This window comes from Mauremys reevesii, linkage group 27 (genome assembly GCF_016161935.1).
Source record: "Mauremys reevesii isolate NIE-2019 linkage group 27, ASM1616193v1, whole genome shotgun sequence".
Classification (NCBI taxonomy): Eukaryota; Metazoa; Chordata; order Testudines; family Geoemydidae; genus Mauremys; species Mauremys reevesii.
The window spans coordinates 7,642,461-7,657,939 of record NC_052649.1 but is presented as its reverse complement, the minus strand read 5'-3'; the positions used below and the strand labels follow the sequence as shown (position 1 = coordinate 7,657,939).

The following is a 15,479-nucleotide window of genomic DNA, read 5'->3' as shown; positions in this document are numbered from 1 at the left end:
CTGGTACCACAACTGTAATCCTGGCCCAGTGTGGAGAGGAGAGAGGGGGGTTCTAGGGCAGCTCCTGTCCTATGGGTATTAGAATCATAGAAGATTAGGGTTGGAAGAGACCTCTGGAGGTCATCTAGTCCAAACCCCAAACAGGACCAACCCCAACTAAATCATCCCAGCCAGGGCTCTGTCAAGCTGGTCCTGGCTCCCCAGTCTGAGTGTTGTGACGTGATGCACAGAATCACAGTGTCATTCAAGTTTGGTGCTGTGACCCCCTGTGTCAGGTCACCTGGAGCAGAAAACCAGGCCTGCTGCTGGGGGTTAAGTACCAGGTGGACTCACACTCCAACCTACCCCACTGCACCAGGCTTCCTCTCCGCACTGGGAGAAGTGTATGTTTGCCGAGGCCAAGGCCAGTGATGGGTTAATCCAGCCCTGGATATGGTGACACATATACACCTTTCCCACAACCCACTGGTGGGAAATACTGCTCTAGAGTGACCATATCACTATCAGATGCCTTGTAATGAACTGTCAGGTGATGTGCAGATATTTGCTCTTTATGTATTATCATAAGCCACTGCTGGTTCACTAGTGAAGTGAAAACAGTAATTAGAAATGAAAAACCACTATATAGCAACTGGAAAAAAGGGGAAATAGCCATCAATATAAATTAGAAATTATGAAGTATAGAAAATTGATAAGAGAAGCTAAAGACATTAGGGAAATATCCATGGCTGGCAGGCCTAGGGCCAATAAGAAGTTTTTTATGTATATTAGGAACAAAAGAAATCCTAGCAATGGTAGGATTACTAGCATTACTAAATGGAGACAGTAAAACTGTTTATAATGATGCAGAAAAGGCAAAAGCGTTCAACAAATATTTCTGTTCAATATTTTGAAAAAAAGCATGATAATGTACTTGAATCACATAAGGATGATGTACTTTCCAGTCCATTAGTAACAGAGGAAGATGTTAAATGATATCTACATCAGCAGGCCCATATAACATTCACCTAAGAGTCTACAGGAATTGGCTGAGGATCTCTCTGGTTCACTGTTGTTAATTTTTAATAAATCTTGGAATAGAGGGGAAATACCAGAAGACTGGAAGAGTGCTGTTGTCATGCCAATATTCAAAAACAGCAAGTGGGATGACCTGGATAAGTATCGCTCTGTTATCCTGATATCAGTCCTGAGCAAAATAATGGCAAACTTAATACAGGATTCAACTGATAAAAAATTAAAGGATAGGAATATAATTTATGCCAGTCAACCTGGCTTTATGGGAAATAGCTCTTGTCAAACAAGCCTGATTTCCTTCTTTGGCAGATTGCAAGTTTGGTTGATAAAGGTAACTATAGAGATGCAATATACTTAGGCTTGTCTACATACCATGTTACTGTGTGGCTAGCCAGGATGTCAATCTATGCTGCTCCAGTGTGGTGTGCACTAACTCACTGTGTGGACAATGCTACAGTGCAGTGAAAGTCCCAGGGTGTGGCTTGGCAGTCAGTGCTTTCAACCCTTAGATTTTTATGAGGCATTTGATCTGGTCTTGCATGAGGTTCTGATTAAATCAGTAGAACCATACAATATCAAGAAAGCACACATTAAGTCGATTATGAACTGGCAAATGGACCAAAAGTAGGTGTCTGTGGGGAATCATAATTAAATGGGGGGTGTTTCTAGTGGCGTTCCACAGGGATCAGAGCCTGATGCCATTCAACATTTTCATAAATGATCTGGAAATAAATATAAAACCACTGCCAGTGGAGTGCTAAGCAATGATGAGGACAGGACAATCATACAGAGCAAGCTGGATCGCTTTGTAACTGAAACATTCAAACAAAATGCATTTTGCTACAGCCAAATGAAAAGTTATACATCTAGGAACAAAGACCACAGGCCATACTTAGAGAATGGTGGACTGTATCCTGGAAAGCAGTGACTGAAAAGGATTTAGGGGTCATGGTGGACAAGCAACTCAACATGAGTTCCCAGTGGGATGCTGAGGCAAAAAGGGCCAATGCGACCCTTGGATGTATAAAGAGGTAAGTAGTGAGTAAAAGTGGAAGGATGACTGTACCTTTGTATATGGCATTGCGATGTTGGCACAACACTATATTTTGGAAAGGAATAAATATTGCATTGCCTTTTTTTATATTCTGGCCTTTTAAAACAGAGGAATTAGAGGCAGAGTGAGGTTTAGAGGAGCTTGTGTTGGAAATACGGCTCTCTCAAACAGACAGCACGGCAAAATATGGAAGTGCCTCAATTATCTAGTCACCATATGTTAGAAATGGCCATTAACAGCCAGCCCTATCCAGGATATAGTAGGCATTTTTAGGATGGGTAGTCTGATGTTTGTCACACATTTGCCAACAGGACTATATAAACCAGACGCTGAAGTGGACATTTCTCATATTAAATGTAAGTGCAAATCACAAACTTTCAAAACAACAATGCCTGAATACAATAGATTACACTCTGTGATTTATCTTGTGACATGTTTAAAAAAAGACATATACAAGGAAACAAGAAGAAAGAAAATAAGCCCAACTAGCATACAAGCCTTTGTTAAATTGGATTGTAGCTCCTAGCTACAAGCTATTTATCTGTTCATTCAAATTTCTGTCCTCTGGAAACTGAGTCCCAATACTTGGTGAAGAAATTGTGCGCAGAACTGCTGGTACCATTAAACAAGTCTAACCTGTTGATCAATATAGTGAAACTTTGAAGAGCCCAGCTCTTGAGACAGAAAGTTCTTTTTGCTACAGTTTTTTAATGGTATAGATGACTCATGGGACAATAATGGAGTATGGAGTTCTTCATCTATTGGTCATAGGTACCAACTGGTGACTAAAAATCGTTACCATCTGATGTCTGATCATGGTCTTTGTTAAATGAATTGGTGGTCTCAGTGCAGTTCCTAGGGGGCATAACAAATACTATTAGAATTGGCTCTAGTTGCACGGTAGTATCTTAGTGCTTCCTTAAGACCCAGAAGAGAGGCCAAGCACTGAGCAAGTGTGAAGCATGGAAACTCTGCTCTCCCAGATGTGTTACTTTCATAGCAGGGTTGAAAGAGCAATGTGGGGAAAGCTTGCGCCGCCACTGACTGTGCATAGAACTTTTTGGAAGAAAAAATAAACTTCTTGGTCCAGGTGACCTGCAATTTCTGCTTTGCAACTTGGGTATTTACACTCTCTCTATGTAAATTTGGCCTGAAATTTTCAGTCAGTGGAGTTATTTGAACAAGTTGCATGTAACACTGCTGGGCACTTTTAAACACCTGTTGCATTTCACTGTGTACGTGAGGATTATCCACAGGCACTGAGTTGGAGTAGGTATCTTGTTTGGCTTAGCTCTCATTTTCTTATTTTTGTATTGTTCGGATTGTACCCCAGGAGCAGAGGCACCGTCTTTTTCAGTTGCCAGGGGGTGCTCGACCCCTGATCCACCCCAGGTCCTACCCCCACTCCACCCCTTCCCTACCTCTTCCCGCCCTGCTCCACCACAGGTCCTACCCCCACTCCACCCCTTCCCTACCTCCACCACAGGCCCTGCCCCCATTCCACCCCTTCCCCTAAGCCCCTGCCCCTTCCTCACCCCCACCCCACCTCTTCCCACCCATGCTCCCCACCCCCCCAGCGCCTCCTACATGCTGCTGAACAGCTGATCCACAGTGGGCGGGAGGCGCTGGAAGGGAGGAGGAGGAGCTGATCGGTGAGGCCTGAGGCACTGGGGGAACAGGGAGGCACTGATCTGCAGGGCTGCTGGTGGGTGCTGAGGAGTGCCCCAGTCTGGCACCCTATACTCCAAATGTTCCCCATAGTGGAAGCATTTCCAAACGGTGCAATGCTCCTCTGTTCTTGGAAGGGCTGCTCCCATCCTGCAGTGGTATTAATAGGATTGTTCCACAGCAATGCAAAATGCTGGTGGGCTGCCTTGCTCCTGCCATTCTATAAGTAAGATTTCTTGACAGGGCTGAGGGGAAACAACTAAAGAAAGAGAAGCAAACAAAAGGACAATGATAGGCCCAGCTGTAAGGGTTCCTGTAGATAAGTCAGAAGCACCAACAGCAAGACTTTTCTGGCCAATTCATCTTGGAAAACAAAGGATTTTTACACATTTTAGAAATACTGTTTCCATTAATGTCAAAGACTACAGGAGTAAGGGATGCTGCTCCACCTGCTCCTATTCCCCTGCTTTCAGTGGCAGTTGTACCCTCTGCTAAGTGAAAGGACGAGTTTATAATCATGCACCTGTCACTCTGCTGCTCAATCCAGAAATGCTGTGAGAGTGAAGGTTAAAGGACTATCTGAAAAACATTCGGAAAAACTTCCTAACTGTCAGGGTGATTAAGCAGTGGGCTAAATTGCCTAGGGAGGTTGTGGAATCTCCATCATTGAAGATTTTTAAGAGCAGGTTAGACAAACACCTGTCAGGGGTGGTCTAGATAATACTAAGCCCTGCCAGGAGTTCAGGGGACTGGACTAGATGACCTCTTGAGGCCCCTTCCAGACTTACAATTATATGATTCTATGAATTAGGGCTAGAGGAAGAAAAAAATCAAACCATGGCTCACTGAAAGAGACTGTCAGATTAGGAAAAGAAACAAATATTTTCATGTAAAGCCCCTTCTACGATCAAACCCTTCGGCCTGCGGTGCTCCTAGAAGGAACTGAGAGCAAAGAACCAGCGTTTGAGAATTTTTTCTTTGAACGAAGAATTTTATAGGAGAAGTAATGAAAAAGTTGGGTAAGTGTGGGAATTTATTTTTCCAAAGCTCTCTCCTCACAGTGCTGTTTGTCATCTGGGCTCCGTCTGTACAAGGCTCTATTAACAGCCTAGCAGCCACTAACTGCATTACTGTGTATTATAAACCTTCTTCTGAAATTACCTAAGGAAAGTTTTCACAATAGAGGCACTGTACAGTGCAGAAGGGGTGTGTGCTTAAGAGTCTTTTGTTTCAGTATAAGCAAACTAGCATTCTAGAGTCACAAATGTCTCTTTGAGCAGAGAGCCACATACTGTAAATCACACCTTTTGTCTGAAGAGGAAGAGAAGGGAGAAAAAAAAGAAATCTGGTATGACTGAAAGTATTTGGCAAAGAAACACAGCCCACTTCATATCGACTGACCAATAAGAAGAATTTCAATGTTGGCAAAAGGCTTACGGCTGGTGAATTCCACAGGGCTTACATATCATGTTCTATGGACAACTCCCATTGTCACAGGCATAAAGGCATAAAAGACACCAGGTCAGAGAAAGAATCTTTCACTCCTGCTTCAAGAGCACAAACTGTGTGAATTGTGCTTAGAGTTGGATCCTTGCTATCTACTCACCATGTCCACTTACAGATCGAAGCAAATAACTTCTTCTGGGTTAGGTAATATTAGTGGTTCTTCACTAGGTCAGGCTGTTGGTTCCTTCAGGGCTCCAAGTATCCATGGAGGATCTGGTGGCAGGGGTATTTCTGTCTCTACGGCTCGGTTTGTCTCTTCTGGGGTAGGAGGTGGCCTTGGTGGTGGCTATAGTGGTGGTTTGTACGGTGGCTTTGGTGGTGGCTTTGGTGGTGGTGATGGCCTCCTTTCTGGAAATGAAAAGACAACTATGCAGAACTTGAATGACCGCCTGGCGTCCTACCTGGAGAAAGTACGTACTCTGGAGGAGACAAATTCTGAGCTAGAAGTTAAAATCCGAGACTGGTACCAGAAACAAGGACCAGGGCCAGCCCATGACTACAGCCAATATTACAAGACTATTGAAGATCTTCGAGACAAGGTAGGTGTTAAAGTTTATTAAAAAGCACCTAAGGATAGACCCAAATGTTTGTTAAAACAGCATATATATCATGTGACTATTATTAGCAGTTGAAAGGAAAATGTTATTATCTGTAAATAATGATAACTGTTTTATTATGTAGTTTCCAGTAATAATGAAAGACAAATTCAGCCTCAATTACATTTCTGAAATTTAATAAGAAATGAAAAGAAAAGCCTCAATAGAAAACCAGCCAAAAGGAATGGTGGGTTATGGGAGAGTAGAAGGGTGATGTGAGTATGTAGTGAATCAGAAGGGATGGACAATGAAAATGCCCAGTATGAAATGTATCTGCTATTAAAATTGTTAGCTAAGAAAATGTGCACAAGTGACACCTTTAACAGTCAATGGTGAAATGATTTGAGGGCCCCACTAACTCCCACAAACCCACAAACACATTTGCTCAATGCCCCTGAAAATACTAGTAAAGTCCTTACATTTTTCTCAATTAATTCTGCACAGTTATTGTACCAAATTTAGCCTTGGTGTAAGTGAAGGTAATTCCTACTGAAGTCAACGAGGTCGTATCAATTTGGTTTTGGAATGAATTTGGCATCCTTCAATTTAAATCTTGTGGAACTACTGTAGGTATCTGTCTATCTCTGCAATCACCGACCAATCATACACTTTTGTTGAAGACTCTGGACAGCCAGTATGTGCACTGCTTTAACAGTTGTCGGAAAAGATGACTATCTCTGAGTTGATATTTACAGTTAAAATAAGAACTGACCAAATATAGGGGTTTGCAAATGTGAACTTGAGCACTTCAGAATTTTAACACATGAAACTGAGATTTTTTTAACCCTTTTTATTTTGCCTCCTGAGCTTGAACTTTGAAGAAGTGTTTAAATATGTTACTTAATGAAAAAAGAAAAAGCCGACATTAACTAAATTAAGTGCATACAATACAGGATTTATTCTGCCTCAGCAAATCCATTAGTGCACAATAACAGTTTGTTTAAGGGTGGTACACACCTTAGAAGACATGCACGATTGCTGACTGAACTATGTAAACACTCAGTCTCATGAGAAAACCTAAAGTTTATTTTTCAGATCTTAGTGTGGAGTTCATGACCCCACCCACACAGTTTCCTTTCCTTAGGGCTTACCTCGCTCACACTGTACTGATTTGGGAAATGAACCTCCGAAAAAGAAGAGCTGGAATTAGATTCTCTCATTTGAAATCTCCTGGGCTCTTGCTCTTTATTCCCAACTCATGAGAGTGAACAGCTTCCGCTGCTTTCCAGGTGACCTATTGATTTCTGATAGTCATAGAATTTAAGGCCACACGAGACTACCAGATCAACTAGTATGATCTTCCATAAACCACAGGCCACCAACACCACCCAAAATCCACACACTAAACTCAACCATCAAAATTAGAGCAAAGTATTACAGCCCACAAGAGAACAGACTATTATGTGCCACAGGCAGAGAACTGGAGAGACCAATGCCCAAGGCCCTGCAATGGAAGGGAAATGATAAAGTGACATATATCCAGATAATTCTGGCAAGTGACCTGCATCCACACACCGCAGAGAAAGGTGAAACCCTGCCAAGGTCCCCACTAATCTGACCCGGGGGAAAATTCCTTCCCAACTCCACATAAGGTGGCCCATAAAAGTACATTTGTCAGGTAAGGTACACAGGGAAAAAGTTTTAAGTAAACAGAACTCTCTCTTCATGGTGTGTTACAGGAATCACTCAGCATTCTGGAGCTGGGGAACCTGCTGTATGATTAGGCTAGGAGATAAAATACATTCAAACTCTATACAAATGTGATATAGAATTTTCATATATTATTATTATTATTACATTGTGTTCCATTACAGAGTTATATACAAAGGCATAATTTGTTTTTATTTATATAAAAGTAATATGAACCCCCAAATCTCAGGTCAGGGCTAACACAGATAAAAGCCTCCTGAGCAGAATTTCTGGCCGGGAAGACTCAGTAGACTTCCTTTGCTCAGCACCTCTGTCTTCTTGTGGCTCTTTAATCCGGTGGTAGGGTTAACTCTGACCATGTCGGTGGAATTCAGTGAGCCTGCCCAGAGGAGGAGCCATTTCCTGATTTACATGCTACATCTCAGAAACTGATGGGTAGATCCTTAATGGCAGATCACACAAAGAAAGGGGCAAATCCATTCCTGGTGTAGCTTCACAGCCTTGAGTGGAGTTACATCAGAGATTAATTTTGTCCAGTATGTTACCTGAAGACCCTATTGCCCTTGATCAAAGAGAGACAGGCCTACTTTAAGAATAAAACAAAAGGACCTGAAATGTCAGTTACTCAACTTTAAAGCCCCCCATAGTTTTGTTAGAATTTCACCTGAATTTCTTATGTCTTTTATCCCGGATTGTAATGAATGGAGGCATATGGCCATTTCAGACTAGACTGTGACTCACGCTGTGCCACTTGGCTTCTTCCAGATTTTTGCTGCCACCATTGACAACTCCAAGTTTGTTCTGCAGATTGATAATGCCAGGCTGGCTGCTGATGACTTCAAAACCAAGTGAGTAAATTCCTCTAAGGCAAGGAGATACATACTGAAAGTCGGGTTGCCAGGCATCTAGTTTTCGACTGGAACACCCAGTCAAAAAGGGACCCTGGTGGCTCCGGTCAGCACCACAACTGGGTCATTAAAGGTCCGGTCAGTGGTGCATTGGGGACCCGGGGCTAAGGCAGGCTCCCTGCCAGCCATAGCTCCCCATGTCTCTTGGAAGCAGCCACCAGGTCCCTGCAGCCCCATGGCTCATGGATGGCCAGGAAGGCTCCATGCGCTGCCCCCACCCTGGGGGCCGGCTCCGTAGTTCCCATTGGCCAGGAACCATGACCAATGGGAGCTGTGGGAGTGGCGCCTGTGGGCACGAGGGCAGCGTACAGAGCCTCCCTGACCACCCATGCATCTAGAGGCTGCAGGGACCTGGCAGCTGATTTCTGGGAGCCGCGGTAAGTGCCACCAGGAGCCTGCACCCCAACCCTCTGCCCCAGCCCAGTAAAAGTGAGTGAGGGTGGGGGAGAGTGAGTTATGGAGGGGAAGAGGGATGGAGTGAGCAGGGGTGGGGCCTCGGAGAAGGAGCGGGGCAGGGGTGTTTGGTTTTGTGTGATTAGAAAGTTGGCAACCCTAACTGAAAGGCAGGCAGATATTCATGTCATTATTATTTGGAAAAGCAAAAGGAATGTCACTAAAGCCCATGCATTCAAACTAGACAATAAAAATATGGTCTGAAAATGGATATCGCCACTATATAATATGGGTTTCACAATGTACCTGGCTTAATCAACCAACCTTAATGCGTTGGGTGGACCTCCTCCTATATGTTAGCAGACACCAGTCTATAAAATCATGACACAATTCAACAAAGTTGATAATAGCTACAATAATGAGGATGCTGAAAATGACTCTGCAGAACCATATAAGGAGCTTTATAAGGATTAGAAAAATTGTAGTATAGCATCCTACAAGGTAAATGTATAGAATGTAGAGGGAAGGTCACACAACACCTTCCTGCACAATGTCTTGCTCTATTAAAGTAATACACCGCTACCTCGATATAACACGACCCGATATAACACGAATTCGGATATAACGTGGTAAAGCAGCGCTCCGGGGGGTTGCAGGGCTGCGCACTCCGGTGGATCAAAGCAAGTTCAATATAACGCGGTTTCACCTATAACGCGGTCAGATTTTTTGGCTCCCGAGGACAGCGTTATATCGAGGTAGAGGTGTATCATTAAATTCCATACATTAAATTAGAGCAGTGCTGTACATGTCATGTAAGTTATACTGCTCATATAAACCTATGTGCAAAGTATTGGGATAGATTGATTATTACAAATATAGCGCCTTGTTATATGATGAAGAAAACTAAAGTCAAAGTCAAATGCAAATGGTAATAAATACTATTTGCCCCTTGTTCTAGATTTTAATAACTCTTGGTGTTGTTCTGTTTTTGTCTGCTTTTTTGAAGGTATGAAACAGAGCAGGCGCTGCGCATGAGTGTTGAGGCTGACATCAGTGGCTTGCGAAGAGTCCTGGATGAACTGACCCTGGCCAGAACTGACCTGGAGATGCAGATAGAAAGCCTGAAGGAGGAGCTGGCTTACCTAAAGAAGAACCATGAGGAGGTAAAAAACCCAAAGCATACATCTGAAAATAGCAGTAGGAAAAAGATGATATGTAGGAGGGAATCTGAAATTTCTCAGTTATGTTGGGCTTTCTAATAGAATATCAAAAGCTTCTTTATAGATTGGGTAAATAAAGCCTCCCATCTGCAAATATTTGAGAATGGTCAATCAGAGGTTAGCCCTTGAGGAGAGTGGGTGAATTCAAGAGAGAATAGTAGTGTCTTTCACTAATGCTTGTGCCTTCTTGTGTCTTTCTCTGCAATGTTACTATAGGAAATGAAGGCCCTGGGTGGGCAAACAGGTGGCCAAGTCAGTGTTGAGGTTGACTCTGCTCCAGGTATTGATCTGACCAAGGTCCTGGCTGACATGAGAGACCAGTATGAAGTCATGGCTGAGAAGAACAGGAAGGATGCTGAAACTTCGTTCAACAGCAAGGTAAAAAAAATAAAACAATACAAGACAGAAGAAAAGAATTTCCTGCCTCTTGTAGAAAAGGGCTCCTACAGCCTTTCATGATCTTCAGAAAACTGCTCCGGTTTTCAAATGTTTTCCCTGCTTCAGATTGAAGAGCTGAACCAAGAAGTAGCCATCAATACTGAACAGTTGCAGACCAGCAAGACTGAAATCACAGATCTGAGACGCACCCTCCAAGGCCTGGAGATAGAGCTTCAGTCCCAGCTTAGCATGGTATGTGGCAATTTCTCCCAAGGTTTGCAATTTATAAATCCCTGCTAGGAAAGATATAGTGATAAGTGACCCCTAATCAAGGGTGTTTCCTTTCTAAAGACCAATCCTGTATTTGGTGACAGCCTTTGAATTTTTTTTCTTCCAACTTCTCTATTCTCAGAAAGCTGCCTTGGAAGGCACCTTGGCAGACACTGAGAATCGCTATGGTGCCCAGCTGGCACAGATCCAGCACCTGATTGGAAACATTGAGGCACAGCTGACCGACCTTCGAGCTGATATGGAGCGGCAGAACAGTGACTACAAGATACTCATGGACATCAAGACCCGTCTGGAGCAGGAGATTGCCACTTACCGCCAGCTGCTGGAAGGCCATGACTCCTAGTATGTAGCTATACTCACTGCAAAAGACATTTGAGGGTTGTTACACTATCATGATACTTCTGTGGTAACTGCACCACAGTATGTTCAATTTAAAATACACTTGGAGACTCTAAAATGTCCAGTGGACGACATTTCCAGGATACATGACAAATCCGCAAATGTCAGTGATCCTACCAATGTTGTGCAGATGGGAATTATTATTTTGCATTATATATATCTACATTAATTGTTTATTACTGTTATTAATTATTTCTAGTTAATTTATTATTTGTTTCCAGTAATGCCTACACCATAGTTACACAATGTCTTAATAACACAATGTTGTTAGTGTTGTTTTATAAATTAAATAGATTATCTCCAAATATTCACAGCTGGTTCTTTTCTTGTAGGCATCATGGTGGAAGCAAATCTTAAGGAGGGATTTGAATGCAGACCCAGTTATCTAGCTAATTTCAAACAGTATAACTTTACCCCAGACATGGTGCCATAGCCTTCTCTCAGTTCATGTGTGGCACCAAAGGGAAAACATTCCTCATATTCTGGAACATGAAAAACGATTTGGGGTTGGACAGATTCTTAAATTTCTCATATTTAATTTATTTCCTTAGTTCCAGAATCCTCTTTGCCACTTCTGTCCTTTTCTGACACATTTTCTATAGTCTCCTCTTCCCTGAGCTAAGGAGCAGAAGAGTCAGTACAGGAGCCAGCAAGGAGATAAACCTCTCTTTCCTGATGCTGAAAAGGGCGTCTGATAGAGAGACTTGACTTTTTCATATCTTCCTCTCATCCAACACTTGATATTTGTGATTGTTCTTTGCTATAATTATTTTCTCTTTGTGCCACAGGATGTTTCGGACCCTTTATGGAACTGCTGGTAAGGATTCTTTCTCTTTATGGAAACCTTTAAAAGGCAGAGTATTTCTATGTTATAAAAAGAAGAATCTATTGATGAGTGGTATCCATCTTGGTGCCTATGCCACACGTCGGGTCTTCAACTGGAACGCCTGGTCGAAAAGGGACCCTGGCGGCTCCGGTCAGTACTGCTGACTGGCAGGAGCGGTGCCAGGGTTTTTGGCGCCCTAGGCGGGGGTCCTTCCACGCTCCCAGTCGTTGGCGGCAATTCTGTGGCGAGGGGGGTCCTTCCGCGCTCCCGGTCTTTGGGGCACTTCGGTGGTGGGTCCCGGAGTGAGTGAAGGACCCGCTGCAGAATTGCCGCTGAAGATCCAGAGCACAGAAGGATCCCCCGCTGCCGAATTGCCGCCGAGGGTGGCAAAATGCCGTCCCCCAAATCCTGGTGCCCTAGGCGACTGCCTAGGTCGCCTAAATGGAAGCGCTGGCCCTGCTGACTGGGCCGTTAAAGGTGTAGCGGGGCTAAGGCAGGCTCCCAGAATCGTCCGCCACCGTCCCTGCGGCTCCTAGGCGCAGGAGCAGCCAAGGAGGCTCTGCGCACTGCCCCTGCTGCAAGAGCCGGCTCCACAGCTTCCATTGGCCTGGAACCGTGGCCAATGGGAGCTGCAGGGGCAGTGCATGCAGGCGAGGGCTGCGCGTGAAGCCTCCCTGGCCACCCCTGCACATAGGGGCCACAGGCACCTGCTGGCCGCTTCAGGGAGCCGCCTGAGGTAAGTGCTGCCTGGAGCCCGCACCCCCCTCCCACATCCCACCCCCCTGCCCCAGCCTTGAGTCCCTCCTAAAGCCTTCACCCCACACCCCCTCTAGGGTCGCCAACTTTCTAATTGCACAAAACCGAACAACCCTGCCCTGCCCCCTGCCATGCCCCTTCCAGCCCCACCCCAGTGCCCGCACCACCAGCTGGAGCCCTCACCCTCCCCACACTCCAACCCACTCCCCAGCCTGGAGCCCCCTCCTGCACCCTGAACCCCTCATTTCTGGCCCCACTCTGGAGCCCTTGACTCCCTGCACTCCAACCCCCACGCCCCAGTCCGGAGCCCTCTCCTATACCCCAAATCCCTCATTCCCGGCCCCACCCCAGAGCCTGCAACCCCAGCTGGAGCTCTCACCCCCTCCTGCACCCTAACCCCCTGCCCCAGCCTGGTGAAAATGAGCACGTAAGCGAGGGTGGGGGGACAGTGAGCGACGGAGGGACGGGCAATGGAGTGAGTTGGGAGCAGGGCGGAACAGGGGTGGGGTCTCAGGGAAGGGGCAGGGCAGGGAAAGGGAAATCAGAGCGTTGGCAGCCCTACATTACTCCCCGTGACTGGTAGAGTTCAAACAATGAATGCCATTCAGTCTAGTTAGAAAGTTTTAACAGATTACAGCTCCTTGCTAGGGATCTTTATATAGTCACAGGAAGATACTAAAGGTGTGTGTGTGGGGGAAGTATCTAAGCACAATAAATGGCGATATACACAGCCAAGCACATAGTCATTCCTATGGGTGAGAGGACTATGAAGAAATTCAAGACTGACCAGTTCAGAGCTATTATGCACACATCGAAGGAGAATTTGCTGTGAATGTTCTTGGGTCCCAGGTATCTTGCAAAATACTGTGGAAGTGACACATGCTTCAAATTCAATGATATTACAAAGAAAAGTTCTGAGAGGGAGGATTGAGAGTGGAGGTTGGAGCTAAACTTTTCTCTCCACCCGCTGAAGCTGTTTTCACCTGTGTAATCGTTGTGCTTTACCTCCTTATTTACTGCAGGCTCTCAAAGCAGCAGCAAAAGAGACAAGGTAGCTGATGGAAAGAACTACTGAAGAGACTCGGACTATCTTACTCTCGAAGAATAAAAACACCAGACAAGCAGGAACCAAAGGGTGCCATCACAGACAGACAGTAGTGCTTTGAGATCTTCACTTCTAAGAAATTCTAGACCACACAACGGTCAAGGTAGAATAGGGCCATTTATTAGTGATAGATTTATGAACTGGGTTAGCTGTTCTTACATTTTCATTTCTCTTTTACTGCTATCTTTGCTGTTTCTACTGTCTAATAAAATCACCTGATTTATGCAACTTTACTTCTGTCTGGTTATTGTGATATACTGAATAGATATTATTATGAATAGCAATGACTGTGGCCAGCTGAAAAGGACTATTAAAGTACTCTTGGTAAAAACATGGTGAGTGGGAACCGGTGTTCATGGGTGGAGAATGAAGTATGTCAAAAGTATGTCAATGGAGTGAGATTGAATTGAAACATATAGGATCCCTCAAGATGGAAAGTTATGTAAAATCTTTTCATGCACTATATGTTCAAACACATTTATTCTCAAACTAAAAGATAAACCTCTACTCCATACCCCGTTAAGTGGCAAATGCATATCCAATCTGCATCCAATCGCAACAAACCTTCAGTCTCTGAATACTTACAACAACGTAACTGTGCCATTGTAAAAGGCCTGATCCTATCCTACAACATGCTGAGCATCTTCTGCAAGATATGAGCACCCTCAACTTCCATTGACTTCAACAGGAATTGAGCAGACTCAGCACACTAGAGCCAGGATCAGACAGGATCAGACCCAAAGTCATTTAGAGTGAATGGTAGTAGTCTCCAATGCCTGACTGCAAAGCTTTCCAGCTTCCCAGACAGGAGCACAAGACTGGTTCATTATTTGCTATACTGTATGCCTGCTGAGTTGGCACTGATACTTACTTGGTTGTTCTACAACAGGGGTCGGCAGCCTTTCAGAAGTGCTGTGCCGAGTCTTCATTTATTCACTCTGATTTAAGGTTTTGCGTGCCAGTCATACATTTAACGTTTTTAGAAGGTCTCTTTCTATAAGTCTATAATATATAACCAAACTCTTGTTGTATGTCAAGTAAATAAGGTTTTTTAAATGTTTAAGAAGCTTCATTTAAAATTAAATTAAAATGCAGAGCCCCCCAGAGCAGTGGCCAGGTCCCGGGCAGTGTGAGTGCCACTGAAAATCAGCTTGTGTGCCACCTTCGTGCCATAGGTTGCCTACCCCTGTTCTACAACATTAGCAACCATCAAATAGTGCTGTGGTAGCCTTATTGAGGTTATTAGGGCTCCTTGATTTCTGCAAATAGCAACCAGTATAAGCCATGATATGTTCTAACCAAGCTGGCTTTGTGACCTAGAATTCTGGAGCCTTTAAGCTGGGACCCAGCTTTAGTTTTGAAGGCTATTCCATCCCATAACGTTTTTCACTGATAAAGCATTATGAGTGCAACAGGATACAGAGATCTGAGAAATTTCAGTCAGTGATCCACACAGAATTAAGTCAGATTTCTGCAATCTTCTCCAATGTTAACCCTCTGCATTCCTGCATTTCCTTCACCCAGACCCCCTAAGAGGCAGGAATTAACCAGAGTTATAGATTCACAGAAAGAAAAACAATAACTTTAAAAACAAAACAAAGTAGTTCAAAGAAGCAGAAGAGCTGATGTCTTTTAAGATTCAAAGGGCACAATTTTCATTCCAAAGTCTCTCGAAGATTTATCATAGCTGAGGCACTGAAGAGAATTGTTCAGTC

The 15,479-nt window shown here is 44.2% G+C and overlaps 1 protein-coding gene across 1 annotated transcript; it reads left to right on the top strand.

Annotated features, from left to right (window-relative positions):
* The first annotated feature begins 5,183 nt into the window (after positions 1 to 5,183).
* Positions 5,184 to 13,997, top strand: LOC120392150 (keratin, type I cytoskeletal 19-like). Its single transcript, XM_039516698.1, has 8 exons — positions 5,184 to 5,781; positions 8,254 to 8,336; positions 9,796 to 9,952; positions 10,226 to 10,387; positions 10,514 to 10,639; positions 10,800 to 11,020; positions 11,866 to 11,894; positions 13,682 to 13,997. Coding segments are annotated over exons 1-7 (1,188 nt in total). The 5' UTR covers positions 5,184 to 5,343; the 3' UTR covers positions 11,867 to 11,894; positions 13,682 to 13,997.
* Positions 13,998 to 15,479: the final 1,482 nt, after the last annotated feature.